At 35.5% G+C, this 27,792-nt stretch overlaps 1 protein-coding gene across 1 annotated transcript in view; it reads right to left on the bottom strand.

Annotated features, from left to right (window-relative positions):
* Window positions 1–366: 366 nt before the first annotated feature.
* The window catches only part of LOC136768110 (cadherin-12-like), a 169,096-nt gene continuing 141,670 nt past the window's right edge, over window positions 367–27,792 (bottom strand). Inside the window, exons 9-13 of the mRNA XM_066722166.1 lie at window positions 25,084–25,220; window positions 17,754–17,875; window positions 15,180–15,297; window positions 9,297–9,548; window positions 367–1,389 (exon numbers count right to left, since the gene is read on the bottom strand). Of these exons, the coding sequence (XP_066578263.1) occupies window positions 887–1,389; window positions 9,297–9,548; window positions 15,180–15,297; window positions 17,754–17,875; window positions 25,084–25,220 (1,132 nt within the window). The 3' untranslated portion in view covers window positions 367–886. The remainder of the gene's footprint in view (window positions 1,390–9,296; window positions 9,549–15,179; window positions 15,298–17,753; window positions 17,876–25,083; window positions 25,221–27,792) is intronic.

The following is a 27,792-nucleotide window of genomic DNA, read 5'->3' as shown; positions in this document are numbered from 1 at the left end:
GTCACTTCATTCTAAGAAAAATTGTATTTATTTATTGTAAGTTGTGTTTATTTAAGAAAAAACAGTGTTTATTACATGACCTGAATCTCAATATTTCATTTTTAGCCCTAAATTATTTTTTACAACAAATACAAGTCTTTACAACAGTCCCATCATGGTTGGAATATCCTTTGCATGTGGGGCATGAGTAATTACAAAAAACCTCAAGTGTCTTCAAAACAAACAAACAAACAAACAAATAAATAAATAAATAAATAAATAAATAAATAAATAAACAAACAAATCAATAAATAAGCAAATAAATACATAAACTAACTATATATATATATATATATATATATATATATATATATATATATATATATAAAACAAATACATAAATCAAACAATCATTTCATATTTGGCCAAAATAGGGCCACATCACTTCCTGCAGATTCTTTTTCATTAATAATGTTACCACAGGAGAACATTATTGCTGCTTTCAATTAAACATTGTTCAGTATCATTCCATCTTTTTCTGGGCCTTTGACTATGCAATGAAATATGTTTTTTCCACTCTGATGAGATTTCAGAAAAAAAAAAAACTTTTCTTGAGGCACTTTTTAAGAATACTAAAGATAATTCCTTCATTTCTCCAGTACTGAGTCTTCCTTTCCTCTAGATCTTACCATAAAGAAAAAAAAAACACTAAAAAACAAACAAAACATATTTCTTATAAATAATATCTGAAAGGCTGGCTTATTTCCATTGACTCTCCTTCCTCTATATTTGCAAGACATCATCTTGGAAGAGGAAAGGGAAAAAAAATACTATGTGTGATCGTAAGAAAGAAAACCCTGAAAAGTAAGAATCAGTTTAAACAAAAAAGAAGCCTCTGTTAGAAACATTAAAGTTTGTCGTCCTTTGCATCCAGTTGGGATTCCTGTTCTCCAAATATCCCCGCTAAAGTTTTAAAACGAGGGCCCCACTCACTGAGGTAATCGTAATCCATATCAGTGTCAGCGGCAATTGACTCGATAGAGCTCAAGGACTCCGCCACCGATCCCTCTCCTTCATATGCATAAGTGGCCAGAGAGTCATATGGAGGCGCAGTAGTATCTATATCATTCTCCTGCAGCCGCTGGTGAATGAAATCTCTGATATCTGTGCTGTCCTGGGAAACAGGTAGCTTAGGGCAGGGTTCAGTATCTGGTTTGACATCTCTTCTGAACGTGTTGTCTTTGATCACCTTGGGGTTCCTCAGGGTGCCCATATCAAAAGCGTGCGTGTCTTCCTCCCCACCTCCCTCATCATCATAATGTATGACATTGTCACGGATATCTTCTTTTGATGTCATCAGGGTTTCCTTTTTCTTTTGTCTCCTGAGTCCAACATAAAGTACCACAATCACTGAAAGAAAAGAGAAACAAATTTATGTGGATGAGTATTTTCTATAAGTTTGTGGGGAAAACATATATAGACAAAAACAGGCATTTTTTTCCCCCCAAAAAAGCACCCTTTGTTGTTGGGGAGGCAGGAGGAGAGCCTGGAAGTGGTGTGGAGAGAGTACAACATGACACAACATGAACTCGTAAAGAACTTTGAACTTAACTCTTCTTTTGATCTTGTTGCGCAGTGTTTGTGTTTAATTAGTTATTTGTGTTGAGAGGCAGCTGTGACCACATTTAGTTAGACTCAACAAGGAGCTAGGGCAGTTGTTCCCAAAGTGCGGGCTGGGGGCCAAATGTGGCCCTCAAGGATGTTTGGTGTGGCCCCCTAAATCCAACCTTCAACCACCCTTTTCTGAAGATGTACTATATTTTTACACTTCATGAACATTTTCTGTTACAAATTGCAAATGTAACTTGGGAGAAAATAATAAAACAACCATTAAAGTTAATAAATGTTCCCTAACAGAAATGTATAGGAAATAAAATCAGTGGTTAATTTTGTACTGCGGCCCCCCATCCCATGCAACCTTGGGAAATTGGCCCTCCATCACCAGACATTGGGAACGCCTGAGCTAGGGTTTTGTTTTGACTATTTCTGTATGTCTCTTTGTTTTGCTCACCTGCTCACTGTAAATAAACCTGCACTTCCTTCACCCTAATTCTCTGCCTCTGAGTTGCTGTTTCCACAAGAGACCCAACCTGTAGAGCCCCAGGCGCCGTGCCCAACCCACACGGTGCCACAATATACATATTCAACCTTTTTGCAATGGCAACCCTAAATCATTTGCAAAAGACTAGTTTGAAAGGTTACACAATTAGTGTTATGGTCTCTGTCTCTGTGTAATCAAAGTGGTTTAACTTGGCTTCACAGTAACTTAATTAAAGGTTCCAGTTAAATATAGAATTTCAAGCCACAACTCACATAGTGATATGACAAACCAACCGTGAAGACCAAAGAGTTTTCTAAACACGTCCGGGAAAAAGATGAGAAGAAGCACAGATCAGGAGAAGGTTACATGTCACCTAATTTGGTGAAGACCATCATTAATAAGTGGAATGTGCTTCATACCACACAGTCACTACCCAGATCAGGCCGCCATTCCAAAATGAGCAGCCGGCCAAGCAGTAAACTGCTTAGGGATGCCACTGTGAAGCCAATAGTGACTTGTAAAGATTTGTAAAGTTCTGTGTCTGAGAATGGGAATCAGTGTTCATACATCTACAATAATCCCAGTCCCTACACAAAGCTGGCCTGCGTGGGCGAGTGGCAAGAAAGCAGACATTTCTGAAAAAGACCCATCTTAAATCTCATATAGGGATTGCAACAAAGCATGTAAGTGATACAGCAAACATGTGGCAGAAGGTTTTGTGCTCAGACGTTGGTCTAAATTCAAAGCATTAAATCTGGCATAGGCCCAACACAACACATAACCCAGTTATCACCATCCCAACTGTCAAGCATGATGGTGGGGATACTTCTCATCAGCAGGCACTAGGAAGCTTGTCGGGATTGAAAGGAAAATGGATTGTGCAAAGTATATGCGAATCCTAGAGGAAAACCTGCTCGAAACAGCCAAGAATCAATACTGTGTAGAAAAAAATCACATTTCAGCAGGACAATAACCCGAAGTACAAGGCCAAAGCCTCACTGGAGTAGTTTAAAATTAAGAAAGTGAATGTCCTTGAGTGGCCCGGTCAAAATCCAAACTTGAAACCAAAATAACTTTTATGGAGAGACTTGAAGATTTTAGTCTTTCAACAATCCTCAATGAATTTGAGAAGTGCAGCAATTTTACAGGAAGGCTGGACAACATTACACCATCCCACTGTGAAAAGTTGGTAGAAATCTATCCAAAAAGATTCACTGAAAATAACTGCTGCCAAAGGTGCTTCCACCAAGTAGTGAATAAATATTGAATACAATATATATATATATTTTGATGCCATGCCGTGCAAGACTCGTGGGGGTTTAGCAGGGGAACACCTGATGGATCTTTATAGATTGTTTGGTTTGTCTATTTATTGTTCATGTTTTGTGTGGATTTCGTTTTAGGGATATTTTAAGAAATTGTAAAGCTATGCATTTGCAAAACCAGAGCAACAGAATAGAACTAGATAAGGAAAACTTTTAGATTTTTTACAGCCAATGGCAATATTCAACTATACTTCAACTCTCCTGCCCAATTTGCATTATTTTGCAGTTCAATAATAAAATAAAGTAGAGCCTGAGGCGATCCTTAAATGCATGTATCTACATGGGATCAGGCTTAGTCTGCAATTCAAACTTGTGTCTTGAGAGCACTTTTCCATTGCTTTGTATTGCTTTGGTTATCATGGAAAAGATTAAAGGCTATTTCATCTTGCTGCCAGTGGCAGACGGAAACAAGGCAAAAGTTGATATACTGCTAAGCAGTCAAATGTGGGAAGTTTATGTTATTCCCTACAATAAAATGAATACAATACATATATATATATATATATATACATACATATATATATATATATATATATATATATATATATACATACATACATACTATACATACCATCACATAACAATATGGTTCTGTTTCTAAAGAAACTAAAATAATGTGTTGTGCTCATGTGCTTTTGAAATTTAAATTATTTATATAAGAATAATAAAACAAGCACCTCCCAAACCCCCAGTGGCACATTATGTATTAATTACGTTGTTTATATAACTCCTATTGACCTTCAGAATATATATTGATCATATTAGTTTAAATAAATTGTGGAAGAAAAATAATATCAATAATTATAATTTGATATTTTAAATGTTTTTTTAAACATTTTGTAACTCAAGTATTGATAAGAGGAAAAAACTATATGTATCAGAAAACCAGGTATTAAGGTTAAAGTATTTAAAGAAAATGAACTTGTAAATAAATTCAGTAAACAATACAAGGAAAATACATACATAAACAAATGTACATAATACAATGGCCAACCATGACATGTAATGTAAACTAATATTTTGTGAGGATGCTGCACATTTTGGGAAACCCAACATGTACCTGTGAGTCCTCCTCCAAATCGACCTTCCTTTCTTTACAGTGACCATATTACGTAACTTTCATTCATCTCAGTTTATTGCTTCATCATACATTCTGGTTCTCTTTTGCTGACTTCTTTCATAAAAATTGTTATTGGTCATCTATAACTCTATTATTAATCAGTGTGCTGATTAAGCAAATTTTTATTTGATTTAGCTTTTACTGAGTTACCTGTGACAGGCTGACTCTGCCAAATTAATCATAGTTGCTGGGCTGATCCTTTCAGACCTTATTGCTACTGCTATGGATTGGATGGTATTTACTTGATTTCATATTACAAAATCATTATTTATAAGAGTAAACTGCTGTGCAGTCTCCAAAGAAGTTCCTTTTGGCACCTATTGGTTTTCGATTTGCCATCATTGCAATTTCTGATTTAATTTGGCTCTTCACAAGGACTATTCAGCCTGAGAGCTCTTAAGCAGTGTCAACCTTCTACCCTGCTGCTGTCTTATTTTCTTATTATGGTTTTTCTAATTTAGCCATAAATCGATCCTGAAAATTGTACTGGCATGCTTTTAATCACCAAAAAATCAATGTGATTTTCTGGAGTCTTAAACATTTGTATTGACTGCTATTCCTTTCTGCCTTTTTTGAATACTGGCTGCTATAAACATTAACATTTAATATAAAGTGTGTGTGTGTGTATATATACACCGATCAGCCATAACATTATGACCACCTGCCTAATATTGTGTAGGTCCCCCTTTTCCCACCAAAACAGCCCTGACACGTCGAGGCGTGGACTCCACTAGACCTCTGAAGGTGTGCTGTGGTATCTGGCACCAAGACGTTAGCAGCAGATCCTTTAAGTCCTGTAAATTGAGAGGTGGGGCCTCCATGGATTGGACTTGTTTGTCCAGCACATCCCACAGATGTTCGATTGGATTGAGATCTGGGGAATTGGAGGCCAAGTCAACACCTTGAACTCGTGATTCATCAGACCAGGCCACCTTCTTCCATTGCATCGTGGTCCAGTTCTGATGCTCACGTGCCCATTGTAGGCGCTTTCGGCAGTGGACAGGGGTCAGCATGGGCACCCTGACTGGTCTGCGGCTACGCAACCCCATACGCAACAAACTGCACTGCACTGTGTGTTCTGACACCTTTCTATCAGAACCAGCATTCACTTTTTCAGCAATTTGAGCTACAGTAGCTCATAATGTCATAATGTTATGACTGATCGGTGTATGTATATACAGTTAAGTCCATAAATACTTGGACAGTGACACAATTGTCATCATTTTGGCTCTGTACGCCACCACAATGGATTTGAAAGGAAACAATCAAGATATCCTTTAAGTGTAGACTTTCATCTTTAATTTGAGGGTAGTTACATCAAATTGGGTGAACAGTGTAGGAATTACACCCATTTATACAGCTCTGGAAAAAATTAAGAGACCACTCCAAGTTCAGAAATCAATTTGAAGTGGTCTCTTAATTTTTTCCAGAGCTGTATATGTTGTCCCCCCAATTTTAGGGGCTCAAAAGTATTTGGACAAACTAACATAATCATGAATTAAATTGTGAGTTTCAATACTTGGTTGCAATTCCTTTGCAGTCAATGACTGCCTGAAGTCTGGAACCCATAGACATCACCATAGTCTACACTTAAAGCACATCTTGATTGTTTCCTTTCTAATCCATCGTGGTGGCGTACAGAGCCAAAATGATGAGAATTGTGTCACTGTCCAAATATTTATGGACCTAACTGTGTATGTGTATATATATACACTCACCTAAAGGATTATTAGGAACACCATACTAATACTGTGTTTGACCCCCTTTCGCCTTCAGAACTGCCTTAATTCTACGTGGCATTGATTCAACAAGGTGCTGAAAGCATTCTTTAGAAATGTTGGCCCATATTGATAGGATAGCATCTTGTAGTTGATGGAGATTTGTGGGATGCACATCCAGAGCACGAAGCTCCCGTTCCACCACATCCCAAAGATGCTCTATTGGGTTGAGATCTGGTGACTGTGGGGGCCAGTTTAGTACAGTGAACTCATTGTCATGTTCAAGAAACCAATTTGAAATGATTCGACCTTTGTGACATGGTGCATTATCCTGCTGGAAGTAGCCATCAGAGGATGGGTACATGGTGGTCATAAAGGGATGGACATGGTCAGAAACAATGCTCAGGTAGGCTGTGGCATTTAAACGATGCCCAATTGGCACTAAGGGGCCTAAAGTGTGCCAAGAAAACATCCCCCACACCATTACACCACCACCACCAGCCTGCACAGTGGTAACAAGGCATGATGGATTCATGTTCTCATTCTGTTTACGCCAAATTCTGACTCTATCATCTGAATGTCTCAACAGAAATCGAGACTCATCAGACCAGGCAACATTTTTCCAGTCTTCAACTGTCCAATTTTGGTGAGCTTGTGCAAATTGTAGCCTCTTTTTCCTATTTGTAGTGGAGATGAGTGGTACCCGGTGGGGTCTTCTGCTGTTGTAGCCCATCCGCCTCAAGGTTGTAAGTGTTGTGGCTTCACAAATGCTTTGCTGCATACCTCGGTTGTAACGAGTGGTTATTTCAGTCAAAGTTGCTCTTCTATCAGCTTGAATCAGTCGGCCCATTCTCCTCTGACCTCTAGCATCAACAAGGCATTTTCGCCCACAGGACTGCCACATACTGGATGTTTTTCCCTTTTCACACCGTTCTTTGTAAACCCTAGAAATGGTTGTGCGTGAAAATCCCAGTAACTGAGCAGATTGTGAAATACTCAGACCGGCCCGTCTGGCACCAACAACCATGCCACGCTCAAAATTGCTTAAATCACCTTTCTTTCCCATTCAGACATTCAGTTTGGAGTTCAGGAGATTGTCTTGACCAGGACCACACCCCTAAATGCATTGAAGCAACTGCCATGTGATTGGTTGTTTAGATAATTGCATTAATGAGAAATTGAACAGGTGTTCCAAATAATCCTTTAGGTGAGTGTATATATATATATATATATATATATATATATATATATATATATATATATATATACACATTTACTTAGCGTGTAAATAAGGATTGGTATCCAAAACCCCTTGACAGTATCACTTAAGCAACATAGAGCAGGAGGGGGTCGATTAACGTGAGATAATCACACCCCTTGGGGCATAATGAAGGCTGATTTGAAGGATAGCATATTTTATCACGCAAGAGATAGGATTACCTCCTAATAATTCAGCCATTGAAGTTATCTTATTAAAACTATAAAGGCAAAAACCACACAAAATATACTGGAAAAAGATGGCAATGTAAATGCATTTCTTATTTATGTTAGATTGTAAAATATGAAATAAGATTAATATTATTGATTACATTTATTATTCTTGGAATATATATGACACAACCTCAAAATGTGAAATAAAAAAACTTAAATAGTTCTGAGTTCATTTTACAAGTGTTTTACATTAATCAAGTTACATCTCATTTGTTTGTGTTTATTTCGGGAAAATCATCCGCAATACTGGTTTTATTTTAATTGATAATTCATCTTAATTGAGGGAATTCTATAAAACAAATAAGGTCGAGTTAACATACTTTAAATGTGACAGCACCATGACATTGAAAGTCAATGAAAGTTAACGAAACAGGAAAGAAAAGACTGACAGGGAATTGTGAATTTCAGAACAACTCATAGAGAGACGAGCATCTGTACAGATGAGTGAACACAACAGAACTTAGAGGATATAAGGATCATTTCATAGATTTGTTTTGAGTCACGTGCTGCATTGTTCTATTTTAAAGGCGTATGAATAGAGGAGAGATCTCAGTTTTTAAGGGGCAAAATTTGCGAAAGTGTGACAAACATGACCTTGAAAGCCCAAATGAAATTAGTTAAACATCTGTCCTACAATTTTTAAAATGAAACTGCAATAAAATATAAACTTTGTATTAGTTCATACGATATTAAAGAAGGCTAAACATATCTATGTTTGTGATCCAGGGAATATCTATGTACCCTCTCCTATATTTCTGTAGTTGGTACTACCCTCTTGATTGAATGTATAAAGAAAATACTCTTTATAGGATAAAGTAACTCACTTATACTATGAAGTTTCCTTTTGATTCTTCTGTAAAACATATTAAAGCAATACACATTTAGTTCAAAAACTCTACTCAGCCACTTGCCACCTGCTGCCTATTCTGTGTATATATGCATCTGTTTCTCAATTAACTGACTTTGAGTGACATTCAAATATGTTACTTTGTTGTTACATTTATATCAGTAGCATCATATAGGGATTATAGAGATTCCTTTAAATATGACTCATGCCAAAATAAATGGTAAATTTCACAGACAGCCAACATCTGAGTGTTCATGCTATTGCTTTTGGGATCTGTGTGTTTTGTGAATTCTCCCTGATAAGCTGCTTGTTCATGACAGGAACCATAGTTCTTCTATAAGTGAGTTTCTTCTCCTCTCCTTATGATACCACCACCCCACTTTCTTATAATAAACAATCAATCTATTTTTAAAGAACTTAAAAATGCTTCCAATAAACCTTATTCTTAATCACAGCAGCCATACATGCATCTAGTATGTCACTTACAGGAAGCTTGTATATTTTTCAATAATATGAACAATAAAGAACAGAAAACTAGTTGTTTCTGTGCAGTTAACATAGATCTATATTCTTATTAGTTTTATAAAAGCCCTAGATGGAAGCTAAAAAACAAATAAAAGAGTGCATGATAGGCACAGTAAAGATATTGCTTACTAAACATTAAAAAGTATGGGAGAATCTCACAGTTACCACATGGAGAAGAAAGATAACTAACCCAGGAGTATTATGATGCATAGCAGGATTGCTATCAGTGCTCCAGTGCTGAGTCCTACTGGTAAGAAGATTGCTTCAACATTGCAAGATAAGAGGGTGCCATCAGTATCACATCCACAGACTCGAATGGTCAGAGTGCTGGTACTGCTCTGAACTGGATACCCACTGTCTTCTATCACAACAGGCAGAAAAAAAATCTCTTGCAATCTTCGACTAAACCCACTGCGTTTGGTGAGAATCCCAGCTGTGTTGTCTGCAATAAAATTGAAAACAAGAACAGTGTTAATCCCAGCTGATGAAAAACAAGCCTGATACAACACCTTGCACGAAGCAAATGCCAATAAATCATCACAAAATTCACATAAATACCTGTCAAAGGACATAAAAACTGTAATACCCATATTAGATACAGTACTGTTTTAGTAAAATGTTTTAGGCAGGTGTGAGAAAATGCTGTAAAGTAAGAATGCTTTAAAAAAATTAGACATGTTAATATATTATATTTATCAATTCACTAAATGCAAAGCGAGTGAACAGAAGAAAAATACCAAATATGGATTTGATGTGACCACCCTTTGCCTTCAAATCAGCATCAATTCTTCTAGGTACACTTGCACAGAGTCAGGGATTTTGTAGGCATATAGTTATGGCAAGCCAAATTATCATTTAGAGATATCTCTAATGCATTTAAATATATTTTCAAATATTTAAAGATATCTCTAAATCATTTAAAGATATCTCTGAATAATTTAAAGATATCTATAGATGATTTAGAGATATCTGCAAACAATTTAGAGATATCTAAATAAGGTGCTTTTTAAAGATATCTCTAAATGTTTTGCAGATATCTCAAATTGATTTGAAGATATCTCTAAATCATTTAGAGATATCTTCAAATGACTTCCTGTATTTTGGCTGAGATTTAGCTGTATTTTAAATATTTGAAGATATCTGGAATTATTTGAAGATATATTGAAATATTTGCAGATATCTTTAAATGATTTAGAGATATCTCTAAATGATAATTTGGCTTGCCATATATAGTCAGGTGTATGATTAAACAATTATACCAAACAGGTGCTATTGATCATCAATTCAATATGTAGGTTGAAAAACAATCATGAACTGAAACAGAAACAGCTGTGTAGGAGGAATAAAACTGGGTGAGGAACAGCCAAACTCAGCTAATAAGGTGAGGTTGCTGAAGACAGTTTACTGTCAAAAGTCATACACCATGGCAAGACTGAGCACAGCAACAAGACACAAGGTAGTTATACTGCATCAGCAAGGTCTCTCCCAGGCAGACATTTCAAGGCAGACAGGGGTTTCCAGATTTTTCTTCTGTTCCCTCACTTTGCATTTTGCTAATTGATAAATATAATCTATTAACATGACTATTTTTGAAGGCATTCTTACTTTATAGCATTTTGACACAACTGTCTAAAACGTTTACATAGTACTGTATATATATATATATATATATACATATAGCTGCAACTGAGTAAAATATATTCTAGGATAGCAAAGCTTCCATTCAGCTGCATATTACATTTGTGAACGTGTATGTAAGGTGTTAGAATCATTCAGCCAAGCACTACTTTTACACACCATGACTAAATACATATGAATAGTATATTTTGCTTAACTTTGATGGTTTTGTGTGTAAGAAAAGCCAAGCTTTTCATGTATTAATTTGAAATTGTTATATTCACTTCTAAAGAGGAATACTGGAGTTAAAGTTGAGCTCCATAGAATACAAAATAAAACTCAGAAGATATATATATATATATATATGACATTGTTACTTTGGAAAAGGTCTGTATATTATTATTATTATACAGTGGCCTCAGTAAGTAGTATTACAGTTAGAATAATGATATCACCATCTTTGATAGCTGGCAATTGAATTGTTATACACAATTAACAACAGCTTTATTATCTGTTATAAAAGTAGTATAACTTAGTAAAATTGCATAATGGTGATGGAAATCAGAGCAAAATCATTCTAAAACATGTATAGGTATAGTATGACACAAATCATGGTAAAACAAAATACAAATGGACCAATTATCATGTAAATGTAATGTGGTTATTTTTCATAAGGGATGCCTTTTTTATTTAGATGGGGGCAGAACTGAAAATGCTACATCCTCAACACAAATAGTTGCCAACCTGAAGTTACATCCATGCAATTCAAAACTTTTAAATGGCCAATGGACAGTACTAAATGCACTAAGCAGAAATTTAAACTTAATATATATAAATTAAATCTACTGAGAGAGAAACAGGTCAATTTTGGTCAAAGTGAATAACATCAGAAACTCTCTGTAAGAGACTGAGGGAGCTCACGACCTAAATGAGGGCTAACTGGCTAAATGCAGCCATTGAGACAATTCATTCACCAAAATCATAGATAATTCTGAAGTTCCTTTATTATTAAAAATGAGGTTCTTCATTAACAATTTTAAAATGTGCACCGATATCTGATACATAGAACAGAAAAGTAAAATGTGTTTATTGCCTCCCAGTATAAAGAAGTGTTTACTAATCAATCTACATTTATTCAACACATATTACTATCTTAAATCCTTTGTTAGGATTCTGCATGTCAAATACTTAAGTGTGCATTATCAATTTGATGTATATATTAAACCTTGGGAATTTTCTCAGTATCACAAAAGTAATTATACTGTCTCTGTAAAATAAATGTTGTGTGATATATAGCTATAATAATAAAAAATAATAATGAATATATATATATATATATATATATATATATATACAGTGAGGGAAAAAAGTATTTGATCCCCTGCTGATTTTGTACGTTTGCCCACTGACAAAGAAATGATCAGTCTATCATTTTAATGGTAGGTGTATTTTAACAGTGAGGGGCAGAATAACAACAAAAAAATCCAGAAAAACGCATTTCAAAAAAGTTATAAATTGATTTGCATGTTAATGAGGTAAATAAGTATTTGACCCCTTCGACTTAGTACTTGGTGGAAAACCCTTGCTGGCAATCAAAGAGGTCAGACGTTTCTTGTAGTTGGCCACCAGGTTTGCACACATCTCAGGAGGGATTTTGTCCCACTCCTCTTTGCAGATCCTCTCCAAGTCATTAAGGTTTCGAGGCTGACGTTTGGCAACTCGAACCTTCAGCTCCCTCCACAGATTTTCCATGGGATTAAGGTCTGGAGACTGGCTAGGCCACTCCAGGACCTTAATGTGCTTCTTCTTGAGCCACTCCTTTGTTGCCTTAGCTGTGTGTTTTGGGTCATTGTCATGCTGGAATACCCATCCACGACCCATTTTCAATGCCCTGGCTGAGGGAAGGAGGTTCTCACCCAAGATTTGACGGTACATGGCCCCGTCCATCGTCCCTTTGATGCGGTGCAGTTGTCCTATCCCCTTAGCAGAAAAACACCCCCAAAGCATAATGTTTCCACCTCCATGTTTGACGGTGGGGATGGTGTTCTTGGGGTCATTCCTCCTCCTCCAAACACGGCGAGTTGAGTTGATGCTAAAGAGCTCGATTTTGGTCTCATCTGACCACAACACTTTCACCCAGTTCTCCTCTGAATCATTCAGATGTTCATTGGCAAACTTCAGACAGGCCTGTACATGTGCTTTCTTGAGCAGGGGGACCTTGCGGGCGCTGCAGAATTTCAGTCATTCATGGCATAGTGTGTTACCAATTGTTTTCTTGGTGACTATGGTCCCAGCTGCATGGGGATCATTAACAAGATCCTCCTGTGTAGTTCTGGACTGATTCCTCACCGTTCTCATGATCATTGAAACTCCACGAGGTGAGATCTTGCATGGAGCCCCAGACCGAGGGAGACTGACAGTTATTTTGTGTTTCTTCCATTTGCGAATAATCGCACCAACTGTTGTCACCTTCTCACCAAGCTGTTTGGCGATGGTCTTGTAGCCCATTCCAGCCTTGTGTAGGTCTACAATCTTGTCCCTGACATCCTTGGACAGCTCTTTGGTCTTGGCCATGGTGGAGAGTTTGGAATCTGATTGATTGATTGCTTCTGTGGACAGGTGTCTTTTATACAGGTAACGAGCTGAGATTAGGAGCACTCCCTTTAAGAGACTGCTCCTAATCTCAGCTCGTTACCTGTATAAAAGACACCTGGGAGCCAGAAATCTTGCCGATTGATAGGGGATCAAATAATTATTTCCCTCATTAACATGCAAATCAATTTATAACTTTTTTGAAATGCGTTTTTCTGGATTTTTTTGCTGTTATTCTGTCTCTCACTGTTAAAATACACCTACCATTAAAATTATAGACTGATCATTTCTTTGTCAGTGGGCAAACGTACAAAATCAGCAGCGGATCAAATACTTTTTCCCCTCACTGTATATATATATATATATATATATATATAATCATCATCATCATCAACAATTATCGATCAGCTGCTGGATGAAGGCCTCCCCAAGATGACTCCACTTGCTTCAATCTACAGCTTTTCTTTTCCAGGTCACAGTAACCAAGCTCCTTATTTCATCTTTCTGTCTATTATGTAGCCTTCTTCTAGGTCTTTTCTCATCTCTAGGGATCCATTCTATACTTTATTTTGTCCCTTTGGTCTGTTCTTCTTTCAGTGTGTCCGGCGCATTGCCATTTTAACATTTTCACTCTTTGAATGGTGTCACACACCTTTGTTGCTTCTCAGCTCCATCTGTTTGTTTTCCTGTCTCTTCTTGCTATTCTGACCGTGCATCTTTCCATGCTTCTTTGTGTAGTTTCCAGTTTCTGTATCATTTTTACTGACCAGGTTTCAGGGCCATAAGTGAGCACTGCTAGTATGCATTGATCAAACACTTTTCTCCTCACCCAAATGGGAAGACTTCGCATGTTCATGCCATTTTTACTCTTTGCATTGATTTTCTGTCCCAGTTAGACACAGCATTTGGCTTTTTCATTTACCTTTTGATCTATTTCCATTTTCTTAGTTTTAACAAAACTATTGAAATTACTCATTTTTAGAACAGATTTCTTACCTGTATCTAATAGTTCTTGAATTTTAAGCTACAGGTCTCTGGTGTTTTTGAGAAGATGACGATGTCATCTGCAAATTGTAAACTCAATCAAGCAAGCTCTGTCTATGTTGATTCCTTTTCCTTCCCAGTCCAAAGTCTTCAAGTGCAGCTCTGAAGGGTTTTTCAGAGATTCTGTCTTCTTGATGTACACCTTTGCAGATTTTGATTTTAATACTAATTTTGAAAGACGTGTTATTGCCAGTGTGAGACTAGATCTTGAACTATTATAGTAAAATATGCTACACACACAGATACACACACACATATATACATATGTGTGTGTGTGTGTGTGTAAACATATGCATTTTGTGGAGTATTACATTTCAATACATTGTTCAGATTTTTTGAGTATTATTTCCACAGCAGTGGTTAAATACCATCAACATAAATTATTTAAGCAAGTCTAATCAAATCTGTATCCAGTTAAGGTATTCAAATATAACATGTATAATTCCAAATCGTTATTGTGCAGTACAATGCAATGTAAAGCAGTTTTTATTTAAAACTGCTTAGGTGTTGCTGACCACAGTCCTAATGCAGCATGCTTCCAACACAATTTTCAATTGTGCTGATAGGATAAGATTTAGAAAAGAATAATGCATTACAGTACATTTAAGTAATAAAGAAAGAAAGAAAGAAAGAAAGAAAGAAAGAAAGAAAGAAAGAAAGAAAGAAAGAAAAATAAAAAAAGAAAGAAAAATGGGCAAATTACTGAACTTAATTACTACCACTGAGATTTATGTTTGGACTTTTCCATGACACTAAACATTTTTAACTTCACATTGCTTTATATACATCAAAGGAATCAAATGCAGAGGAAATTACTTACTTCCAAAATCGTGGACTGTAAAATTTTGTTTTTTGATGGCTTCTGGTGGTGATTTGAAAATGAATTTCTGACCAGCAGGGGGCAAATCTCTGTCCGTTGCACTGACAGATTGAATTAGCTGCAAAAGATTAAATGTAAAGGCAATGTCTGTCCAAGGTACATGACCACATTAGAGCACTGTACTGTACAAAACTTTTGAGTTAATAACTGGAGTCTAGTTGTCAGATCATTTCGACATCACCTATCTTCACTGAACAGTCACCAGTACTTTTAAAAGTGCAGGATGTTCTTCAATTTATTAAACATTGTCCCCCTAGTTATGAGTCTGTATAACAGTATCAGTTTATGTGACGAAATGTACACCAAATCTCCTGCACACCATACTTTGCAACTGTTATTTTGGTTTCTTCAGAGCAATACAACAGATCATCTGTCATGTGAAAGACCAACCAGATTTAATGAATGAAGACAAGATATTAATTGTCACACTCAAAATACCTGTAGTTAGAAAAATAGTCTAATTCTGAATGCATTATCACATATAGAGCTGACAAATAGTTAAAGGCAATGTGACCAGATCATTAGCCAAACTGTATTTCACAGCACAATATTTACAACAACATTATATACCATATATTGTAAATAAGTACTCTATTTTGCCATGCAATGTGCTGCTGTTTCAGACTGCCTGTGTCCATATGAGAAGACTTCTTAGTCATATGGTGCATGTATGTTGCAAATCATGTCATTAAAAATACATGTTTGATCAGTGAAGCCAAATGTTTCAACTCATCGACCCAGTTTTCTAAATGAGTACAAATGCCAAGGCACTATTGTCACGGCAACGCCTGCACTGCAACCATCAATCTGTCAAGAAAGGGCCGCGATCATCATTCATGGTTTCTAATATCCCTCAAGCTGAAGTTTTAATTTCATGAACGAAATCCAAATGTCTGTGGATAAATGCTTTCCAGTCGAGAAACCTGGCTCTTAAAACTGTATTATTTTTCTTCAACTACTAAGTCAACATCTCCTAAGCTTGTTGTATGGCTATAAGCATTGTATTATCCACGATGGCAGCAAACCTGTGCATAAATCCACACCAGCTGTTGTATTACCCATTACTTAGCTGGAGCCACTGACACAATGAGGTCTAAAAGGACACAGAAAGTCACTTGCAGAGTTAATTACATTCTTAATTTACATTGTATTATACATCAGAATTTCTCTGTTTCAGAAAGCATTGCTAAAGCTACATACAAATCCCGATAATGTATGTGTTAAGATACCATACTGTTAATTTGTGTTTTATTTTATTTCATGCAATACTAATTACAGTACATCTCTGAGAGATGGGAAAAAATACAATACATCTATAGGCACAGACAAGGATCTTTTTCTAAGGGAACCGGGGTTATTTTGAAAATGTCTTTGCACATCATAGAAGTAAAATAATTTGAGTCCACTAACATACACAGTATGAAACGTGGTGCCATGTGATGTGTGAATTCATACATTTCTATGTCATTAAATATTGAACTTCATATTTTAAATAGTAATGGATTGATACTCATAATTCTAACTGGCCCAATATAATGTCGGTTGGTTTTCCCCAGGTCTTACTCAGGCAGTAATAGAAAATATATTTGTATTTGTGCTGCTCAAGGTTGTATGGTATTTTAGTAGTGCCTGTAAAGAGCCCAGTTCATATGCCAAATACATATTTAACATGATTATGTCTGAGTGATTTTCAGAGCCAATTCAGTGTGCAGATTGCAGTTGCAAGCAGCCTAGACACTAGGTTCTTTACACTTTAAGAATCTTTTCACCTCTGAATGTAGCAGTTATGCATAAAGATGTTATTTCAAGCCTGATTATCAAATTTCCATTAATTACTTTTATTACTAGTATAAATATACTAGTAGAAAAAATGCTGCTGTGAAAATTGGATGCACCAATGGCCTTTGTACTCCACAAAACAACCAGAAACAAATGTATTGTGTTTTGTCATTCTTAGCTTGCATCTCAATTCATATAACATGCAATTTCAGCATCTGCCTTCATTGTTGTGTCCTTTGTAAATACTTTTCAGTGCTTCTTTGTTTTACAAACTATCTGGATGTTGGATGTTGGGTGCAACATCTAATTCGTTACCCACACTGTACACCTGTATTAAAGTTACTGTAGCAATAATCAGTTATTACAAAGCTGTGCCAAACAGGATTTCTTCACACTTTCCCATTACCACGAGAGGCTTTAGACAACTTTGAACTTTTTAAAAATCAGTATGGGCTGATTCATTTTTCTGTTCCTATATATAGCCTATCTATAATGTAGCACTTTGTATATGTCTCACATTATTAGCATCATTTTTACCATGGAAGGAAAATCCCTGCTTTTGACAGCTGTTCTTTGAAACTATTTGACCATCTAAATGCATCTGGCTGAGGCCCAATTCCTTTGCAGAAAATAAGCCTTGCCCATCTGCTAAACACCATACTACTACTACTACTACTACTACTACTACTAATAATAATAATAATAATAATAATAATAATAATATATGGTAATTACCTGGCCTGCTTTGGAGTTTTCACACACAAATGTCTCATAAGGTATGGCGAATTCTGGAGGAAATTCATTAACATCCAACACATGGACTATCACATCGACTTTGCTGGTGAGGACTGGGTTGTCTGAATGAAGATAAAAATTACAAATATAGCAGGTTAGATACATGAGGTGTTGTTTAAGAGCATAAGAACACAAGAAAGTTTACGAACGAGAGCAGGCCATTTGACCCATCGTGCTCATTTGGTGTCCATTAATGACTAAGTGATCAAAACAGTTTAAAACAGACTTCCAGATTAACAACACATTATATATGAAAAGTAATATTATTGTCAGTATATATGATTAGAAATAACTATGCTCAACGCCAGAAGGTTTAGTTAAAGGTAAAAACAGACATGCTGTTAAAAATTAAACTCATCCAGTCTGAATGGTCAAGTGGAAAAAATAAAAAAGCAATACAACAGTGACATCCTGAGGTAGACTTTTGAATTGCAGATTTGATTGTATCTGCTCAGAAATATGTGGTATTAGACATTTTTAATTATTATTATAATTTAAATGATTATTTGTAAAGATTATACCACTTTAATATATAACTTTGTTAAACTGTAATCCCAGCCACACATTGTATCATTGTCTTCTTTACAGAACTGAACGTTTGATTGTTCTCTGATCTGTTCATACTTATATGTGTTTATTTTTGCATTTACTTATGTTGTGCATATGGCCTTTTTTAGTCAAATATCACTTTTTTTTGTTTGACTACAAACATGATATCATATTTTCATAAAAAATCTATATACAATAGTTAATTTGTCACATGTATTTAAAAACATTAACAACAATTCAAATATTTAAATGACAATGAAAATAATATACTTTTTTTCATCATGTCTATATTAACTTATAAGAAAACACTGTATTGTAGACTTAAAAAAATACATCAAAAATAAATCAGTACACACAAAAATGCTATTTTGTTAATAACAGTCATACTCAGCTTATGAATATCTAAATGGATATAGCTAACAATGTGGGGTTTAAAAGTTTTGATACAAAATCTTTCTGTGAAATATTTAAATATGGAATCTGTATAATATGCAAAATTTGGATTGGCAAAATTAAAAAGAAAGCAATACTTTTTTGTAGTCATCATTTGATATTCAGTTAAAATGTCTATCAGAACATAATATATATTCTCCTTTAAAGACACAGACTCATTAGACTTAAATCTGCATAAATCGGTGGAATTTGATGGTTTATTAAGTATTTAAACAAATCTGTTCTTTTAAAAATCGAAAGCTGAATATCATAAAAGCTATGGCAACAGTCCTGCTGATAATATAAATTCACACTCAGTACCCAAATGTTCTTTCCAAGAGCTGTGTATTTTATTATTGCAATAAAACACACTGTAGGATCATGCAATGATGATTTTACCCCATCTCAGTATGTGCCAAATATTACAAATGTCCTTTCATAGCCACAAAATTAGATTCCCATGAATTATCATGAATGTATTTTAGATTTGAATATCTAAGTTATTGTGGCACATTTATGGAAGGAAATACTTGAATTGGGAGGTGATTTCAAAAGTGAATGTTACAATATGTTGTGTAAAAGTGGCAATAAAATAAGTATATTGCATGGACTGTGCAATTATTTTAATAAAAAGTACATTGGATTGTGGGTACAGAAGAAAATAAATGTGATATGTTGATATAGCAGGAAGTTCTTACCAATCTCACTTAGAAACTAAAGGTCATACCACACAAAGAGATAGCTTCCTCAACACCTTGACAATTATATTTGTTAAAACAGTTATCGAAACATTAAGTAAAGCAATGGTTGACTGCTACACCTTCAGTTCTGTTGAATAGATAATCTAGCAATCTTTGAAAGGGTATCCAGAGAAACAAAAGTTTATTGGCAGAGATCAATCAGGAAAAAATTAAGAGAAAAAAACAATTACTTTTCCAGAGAAATAGAAAACATGAAACATGCATCTCTTGGGCCTTAACCACTGTATCTCCATCCTAAAATTAATGACTTGTGACATCAGCCATCCCTATGGGTCTTAGTATCACTTTAGTGAAATGGTACAGATTTAATGTACACTGCAGCTTGACTTTGGAGAATAACTTGTGGAATTAAACTCGAGAGCTTTGTCTTTGATCAACCTTTATTAAATGAAAATTGAAATTAATGCATTCTGACAATATACCACTATTATTTCTTATTCTTAAATGTAATTAAAGCAGATTTTCAGAGGCCTGTTTGCTGGTATTGGTCAGGGAATAAAAAGGTGATGCCTATGTGCCCTGGTATATGAGGGTCTATATCTATATATGCAGAAGGAGCTTAATATTTACATAGCTCACCAGACTGGGGTGATGAATAGTGTCTGTTTCATCCTCAACCATTAGTCATTCTGGAGTGAATGTGATAGAGAAGGAGCACCCTCTTGTGGACAGCTATATTCACCCCACATGCTATAGGCCATGGATACCAATCCTGGTCCTGAAGGGCCACATTACAGTGAGTCTCCAATTCTATTTAAATCACTGACACTCACAGAATTGGGGAAAATTGGTGAATTGGTTCTATTAAGACAGTCATCAGCTGAATTATGTAGGTGAATCAAAAACCTGAAATCACAGATTATGTGCCCTATAATTCATATGTTTTACCTATGTTCAATGTACTTGCATATGGGCATGAGGGACCTACTGCTTAATGTAACCTAAATATATTTGAATCACGACAAAATGAGAATCTCTTGAATTTTACTTCTCTCTTTTACTTCTTTACTTTTACGCTCTCTCTGTCTCTCTCTCTCTCTCTCGTTCTGTATATATATATAGATAGATAGATAGATAGATAGATGGATAGATACACTGCTATGCAAAGGTTTTAGGCAATTTGCAGTTTTCTATTGTGATACATCAGGAAACTAAAACATCATATTAAATGACAACACAAATGGAGTAACAATTGAATAATTTGATAATGCTTATAAAATTCATCCATTCTAAATCCTGAATGTGTCTAAGATGTTCGCGCAGCACTGTATGTGTGTGTCTGTGTGTGAATTATACCTCTTCATTTTAATTATGACCTTTATTCGTCTGATGAGCTTGGTACATTGTGATTAGTGTTATATTGTTATTCTTTGGGAAATCGCATTACTTTGGAACTTTCTTTGTTATAAAATGTTAAGCCCACATGCAAATGAAATTCACTGTCTTCAGCAGTGACACACTTTTACAAAATGCCTGTCCCCAATGGACCAAAAATACTTTCAAGTTGAAACTAAATGGCAAGTAGGAAATGATCTGGCCTTCTCTTTGGTCCTATTACCGAAAAAATAAAATCATAAAATAATGTATTTGAATAACAATTCTGCTTGACGTTATAGCTTCAATCATGAAAATGCCCACTTCAGTTACAGAACTGTTTATTTCAAATAAAAACTAAATAATAAATGCTGTTGGAATATGATTAAAAATGATGAGCTGTCACCTTCCACATATCAGGAAGGAAAAGTAATAACAACACATTTTCTTTTGCCAGAAACAGCTTTGCTAATGGCATTCCCAAGATGAAAAATAAGGTGAATTTCATTGGTTACAGTATTCTTAATGCTCACAATACCTACCAGGAATTGACAATCAATATTCATCAAGTTCACCTCATATGTTGAAAATCATCAATCATGAAGACATCACATCGATGCCCAGATGGATTAGTTTCAGAAAGTTGTATTGGTCGGTGTGAAACAAAACCCTTCTGCAGTGTTTATTTTAAGAATAATTGTGTAATCAAACTGCTGTTTCAGTACACATTGCATTTGTAAACACTTTAACTCTACTCTGATAACAATAAACAGGGAGTATCCATTGTTAAGGGACACAATCATATATAATCAGGGTGGATTATTGATGTTAGTTACTTAGTTAAACATAGAAGTGCATGTAAAATAGTACACATACACAATAACCAGACTAACTTTTAAAACAAATACAGGCACCATACAACTGGTAAAGACAGACATAAACTTTTATTTACAGATATTCAGTGTGTTAAAATGATCCATATATTACCTAACCCAGTCTCTATTAATTTGCTTGTGCTGCCTACATTGGAACTGGAAACAATGTCTCCACAATTCAACACCTTTAATCACTCTGAAAGAGATGTTTTGATATACCTTCTCAAAACATAATTGTAAACATTGGGTGATAATTACAAATTTGGAAAATTAATTGTTTCATGTGTCTGATCCTAACAGTTTATTTGAGAAGTGGTTAGAACACACAAATTACAGCATGGCAAATAATATCACTTCACATTTGAGAACTATATTTTTTACACAATATATGTACACTCACCTAAAGGATTATTAGGAACACCATACTAATACTGTGTTTGACCCCCTTTCGCATTTAGAACTGCCTTAATTCTACGTGGCATTGATTCAACAAGGTGCTGAAAGCATTCTTTAGAAATGTTGGCCCATATTGATAGGATAGCATCTTGCAGTTGATGGAGATTTGTGGGATGCACATCCAGGGCACGAAGCTCCCGTTCCACCACATCCCAAAGATGCTCTATTGGGTTGAGATCTGGTGACTGTGGGGGCCAGTTTAGTACAGTGAACTCATTGTCATGTTCAAGAAACCAATTTGAAATGATTCGACCTTTGTGACATGGTGCATTATCCTGCTGGAAGTAGCCATCAGAGGATGGGTACATGGTGGTCATAAAGGGATGGACATGGTCAGAAACAATGCTCAGGTAGGCCGTGGCATTTAAACGATGCCCAATTGGCACTAAGGGGCCTAAAGTGTGCCAAGAAAACATCCCCCACACCATTACACCACCACCACCAGCCTGCACAGTGGTAACAAGGCATGATGGATCCATGTTCTCATTCTGTTTACGCCAAATTCTGACTCTACCATCTGAATGTCTCAACAGAAATCGAGACTCATCAGACCAGGCAACATTTTTCCAGTCTTCAACTGTCCAATTTTGGTGAGCTTGTGCAAATTGTAGCCTCTTTTTCCTATTTTTAGTGGAGATGAGTGGTACCCAGTGGGGTCTTCTGCTGTTGTAGCCCATCCGCCTCAAGGTTGTACGTGTTGTGGCTTCACAAATGCTTTGCTGCATACCTCGGTTGTAACGAGTGGTTATTTCAGTCAAAGTTGCTCTTCTATCAGCTTGAATCAGTCGACCCATTCTCCTCTGACCTCTAGCATCAACAAGGCATTTTCGCCCACAAGACTGCCGCATACTGGATGTTTTTCCCTTTTCACACCATTCTTTGTAAACCCTAGAAATGGTTGTGCGTGAAAATCCCAGTAACTGAGCAGATTGTGAAATACTCAGACCGGCCCGTCTGGCACCAACAACCATGCCACGCTCAAAATTGCTTAAATCACCTTTCTTTCCCATTCAGACATTCAGTTTGGAGTTCAGGAGATTGTCTTGACCAGGACCACACCCCTAAATGCATTGAAGCAACTGCCATGTGATTGGTTGGTTAGATAATTGCATTAATGAGAAATTGAACAGGTGTTCCTAATAATCCTTTAGGTGAGTGTATATATATATCTATATATATAGATATATATATATATTTTTTCTTTTTTTCTCTGTGAGCAAAATAGTAAGGTACGTTTTATTGATTTCAAATTCCTTGCCAGCTGGAAGCTACAAGTGCAGCTTAGAAGCCAATCTATACCGTGCCCCAGGGACCATAAAGATACAACTGACAATTCAGACACCTGTCTCTGACCTTGATGAAACAAGCATGTTTTGTGAGTGGTAAAATGACAAGACAGTTTTTCTTCCTATAATATGTAAATGACGGAATACTATAATGTATGCATTAAGAATCCATAGCATTCATTAACACAATTTTTATATGTACCCTTTTTCTCCAGTAGAGGGTACTAGTGCCTAAAAGAAAAACACCACATGGCTATGTAACCACCTAGAAGGCTATCCATCTATCATGAGTTTTATGCTGTATTGCAGTTAATATTCCTTATTATTATTATGGTTATTATATTCTTGCATTAAATTGTGAAAGGCAGCAGTTACATTGTCTTTATTTAAGTGTTATTATGCACTGACTACTACCTTCTTCCAAACGATCTAACACTTGGAATTTGTATACTGTGGTGTGTTCTTTACTGAATAGATATGTTAAGGGGGAAAGAGATGGCCATTTCTGTTTCTTTCCAAAATGGCTTCACAATGGTCATGTCAGTGGAAGCATTATACTATGTCCAATGCTCTGCTACTATAATTGATAAGCCAGACTGTTGAAAATTGTCAGTAACAATAGGAACATCATTATATTGAGAGGTTGTATGTAGTTTAAGACTATCATTCTGACAAAATATACTCCACGGTCCAAGCCATACATTACCAGCAGGGATTGATGGGCCTCCCCTTTCTTAAAGGTAATTCTAAAACCTCACAGGTACAAAATAGCAAGAGACAACATGAGCATGCAACACATACAGTAAGTTGTACATTGTTTGCACTTGAATCAATTTGGGAAAATAATCAGGAATTTATTTGGAGTGATAGTGGAGTGAATTGGAGAAAAAGCTTTCCAGGATCTGTTAGCATTTGATGCTGTAGGAAATCAGAACAGATGAACACGGATAATACTGTACAGTTCTTAAAAATTAATTCTGATTTGTTTGTTCCCTTTGAGTGTTATATATATATATATATATATATATATATATATATATATATATATATATATATATATATATATATATATAGTTTGTGAAAGTAGTTTGGGTACTGAATTGACTTTGGTATACAGTATAATATAGAAAATTGCTCATCAATTTGAAAACACAGGCCTGGATTTTTACCAAAATGTAGATCCTCTCATCTACAAATTACGAACCCAGGACTTAAGGGTAGATTTTCTTGGGTAAAAGGATTATTATATTTTATTTCAGATTCTGATTGTTGTTTGCAGGAACATTATGCATGGTTTTCTTTTCCTGACCACATTGTTTTCCATCACCATCTGAACATATTTAATTTTGTGTCTGTGTATATATATATATATATATATATATATATATATATGTGTGCCTATTGCAGTCTACATATGTATAATTAAAACATATGGATATTCAATCTTAGATTAAAGGGAATGCATAATAATGAAGATTACACAAATACATATGGAAGTCCTGATAACTGAATCGGAGGAAAGGCCTAGTCAATCCTTGAAGATGTGAAAACACTAATGCACCTCCATAACTCATCATTGATTCTTTGTCATACTTACTAACTTTAGTTGCCACAATGGAGATATTGTGCTGTGCAATATTCTCTCTGTCCAGGAGTTCATTTGTGGCTATAGTTCCCTCTACTGGATCAATGTCAAAGTAGCTGTCCAAATCACTCTTCCAATCAATAGCATACCTGAAAAATATAATTCAGTGTTTTGCAAATTAGTATTTTATTATCAACAGATCATCGCCAACATGTATGTGTATTAACCTTTATCCTTTCCAGCAGATCAAAAAAGAGAAATTATCTTTGGAAATTGCAAGGGAACATGGAGGATCCAATAAATCAAAACAAGATACAAGATATCTCAATAAACTCATGAATGAAAGAAGAGAATTAAAGCATAATCCAGACACCAAACAGAAGATACATGTTATAGTGTGCAAAACAGTAAGGAAATGTATTAGTGTAAATGTAAGAAAGTTCAATAGCAAACCACTGAAAGCAATAAGAACAGAAAAACAGAAAACAGTTCATGTGAGCACAATTTTAACAAAGGAAATGGTCAAAGAGCTAAAATAAAGTGATAAGAGGACTGTCCAAGGTTCCTGATTAAAACTAAAAGTTAAAAGAGATCTGATCCCAATGTCTCACACAAATATGTGAAACTCTCTCTATATGAAGCAGTTTAAACATCTTCAGAGAGATATATAACTATATGATACATTTTGAAATATATTGTAAGATCAAACAGCTAGAAATGGACTACATGAAAACAGATTTAAAATATATATAGCTATACTAATAAGAAAAGTTGAGGTTGTCTGTTGATTAATTCTAAAAGGGGATTAGTGTGGACTAAAGAACATAAATTATGGACCACTGACCAGACAAAAACTATTATGAAGTTCTTTAAACATAGCCTGCAGCTGATGTATATCAGATTCTGTAAATCCTTTAAAAGTCTGCTATAAGATATTTCCCTATGCTGCTTAATCCTTACTTTTTACTATGTTGATGAGGAAGAGAGGATTGTGAGGCATTCAACCCTGATTTAATTTCCTTAACTTTCAAATTTGGAAGAAGAAGCACGATGGTCTAGTGCTGTATGTTACCAGCAGGTATTGACACTGTTGTTTTTAATCTAAATTAAACATTTAAACACTATGCCAACATATAAGAAAGGGTTTTGAAATGTACCACCTGTACTTCTTTCACTTATTCCATTTCCTTTATAGTTGTATAATGTTAACAGGATATGTTTAGAGAGAAACCAAGTCACTTCTCTTCTTTGTTGCCAGACTGTTGCCTGATTTAAATACTGGTGAACAGCTATCAGTGCTTAAAAATGTTCAGAAACATAACTGTTCTTCTGTGGCAGAACTATAAAAAAGATATACATAAGACTGCAACAAAAATGGATGTGCCAACACAAATTTAACTTGTTGGCTTTATCTCCTGAAAAGTATTTGTAAATCAAAAAGATGAAAATCCCAAAACATATTAAATCTTGTCTTTGCTATAAGTGACTCATCATCTCATCCCTAAAACATTTCCATTAATGTCTATCCAAAGTATTACCCAGCATCCAACATGTGTGGGGATGCTTAAATTGTTTGGCCAAAGCCAAAAATTGTGTCTAACACCATTAGGAGCACTCAATTACCTAAATATCATTAGAATGTGTACACTATTTAATAATTTTGAAAAATTATAAATAATAATAATTATATATCTTGTTTGTTCAATGAAAAAATAAATACCAAGTTCCAAGGCATGTAAAGACACCCATATTAACAATGCTAAGAGTGAAAAGAATATAATATTAAACATAACTGTAAAACTAAATGCCTTTTTTTTTATTTGAATGTACCACATAATACACAGAATTCAAAATATGTAGTACACATCAGCAAGCTTACTATATATCTCAACAAGGCAGATTATACTAATCTTACACCAGCAGGTACAATCGGGGTACTGACAAATGTTTGGTCTCCACATTGATTGATTTATTTCTTTATTTAATTGAATCAAGGTACTCAGTTCCTGATCTATGCTGAGTATTGGGCTCCTCTCTGCATATCTCAATGGGGCATCTGATGAAAGACAAACTGTATCTCAGTGAATTATTCTTAGTTACCCTTTTCAGGCCCCTGGTAAAGTCAAATCCAACAGTCTCTAGTCTCAAGTTAATACTAACAGTGCCTAATAAAAACTCTTCAACTAGTCACCATATAACAGTATGCATAAAACCATATAGTATAATCAATTATAGTAGTCTAATTTATTCCACCCACAGATACAGTAAACATAATGGGCTAGACCAGCCTTGTGAGTTTATTGTCTAATACAGTGTTGTGTCGTTGTCACATTGGCTACTCGGACAAGCCAGCTGAGAAGTCGCTCAAGTCGCCGCAGCTAAGTATCGCTTTTTCTCGCGCGTTTCCTAGTTCAGTTAAGAGTTACATTGATTGTCTACGTGGTTTGTTGTTTAGCTACGACTTGTATATCTTGCACCTGTTTTGTAGGAAGAGCAGCGACTGTTTGTTAGTGAATTTAGAAGTTAATTAGCACACTCGACACGCCCTGTCTGCAATCAGAAGCGTTACACTGTAGGCTGTGATTATTTAGCATTTGTTTAACATTACTACGAGCTATTGTTCAGTGTAACTGCGTGTATCTGGCACTGTCTTTGTCTGTATTCAGAAATTAAGCGGCCATTAATTGTGCTATTAGCAGTCCTGCGTGGGAGGGAGGGCCA

The sequence above is a fragment of the Amia ocellicauda genome, chromosome 2 (genome assembly GCF_036373705.1).
Source record: "Amia ocellicauda isolate fAmiCal2 chromosome 2, fAmiCal2.hap1, whole genome shotgun sequence".
NCBI classification, from domain to species: Eukaryota; Metazoa; Chordata; class Actinopteri; order Amiiformes; family Amiidae; genus Amia; species Amia ocellicauda.
This window is presented reverse-complemented; position numbering and strand designations above follow the sequence as displayed.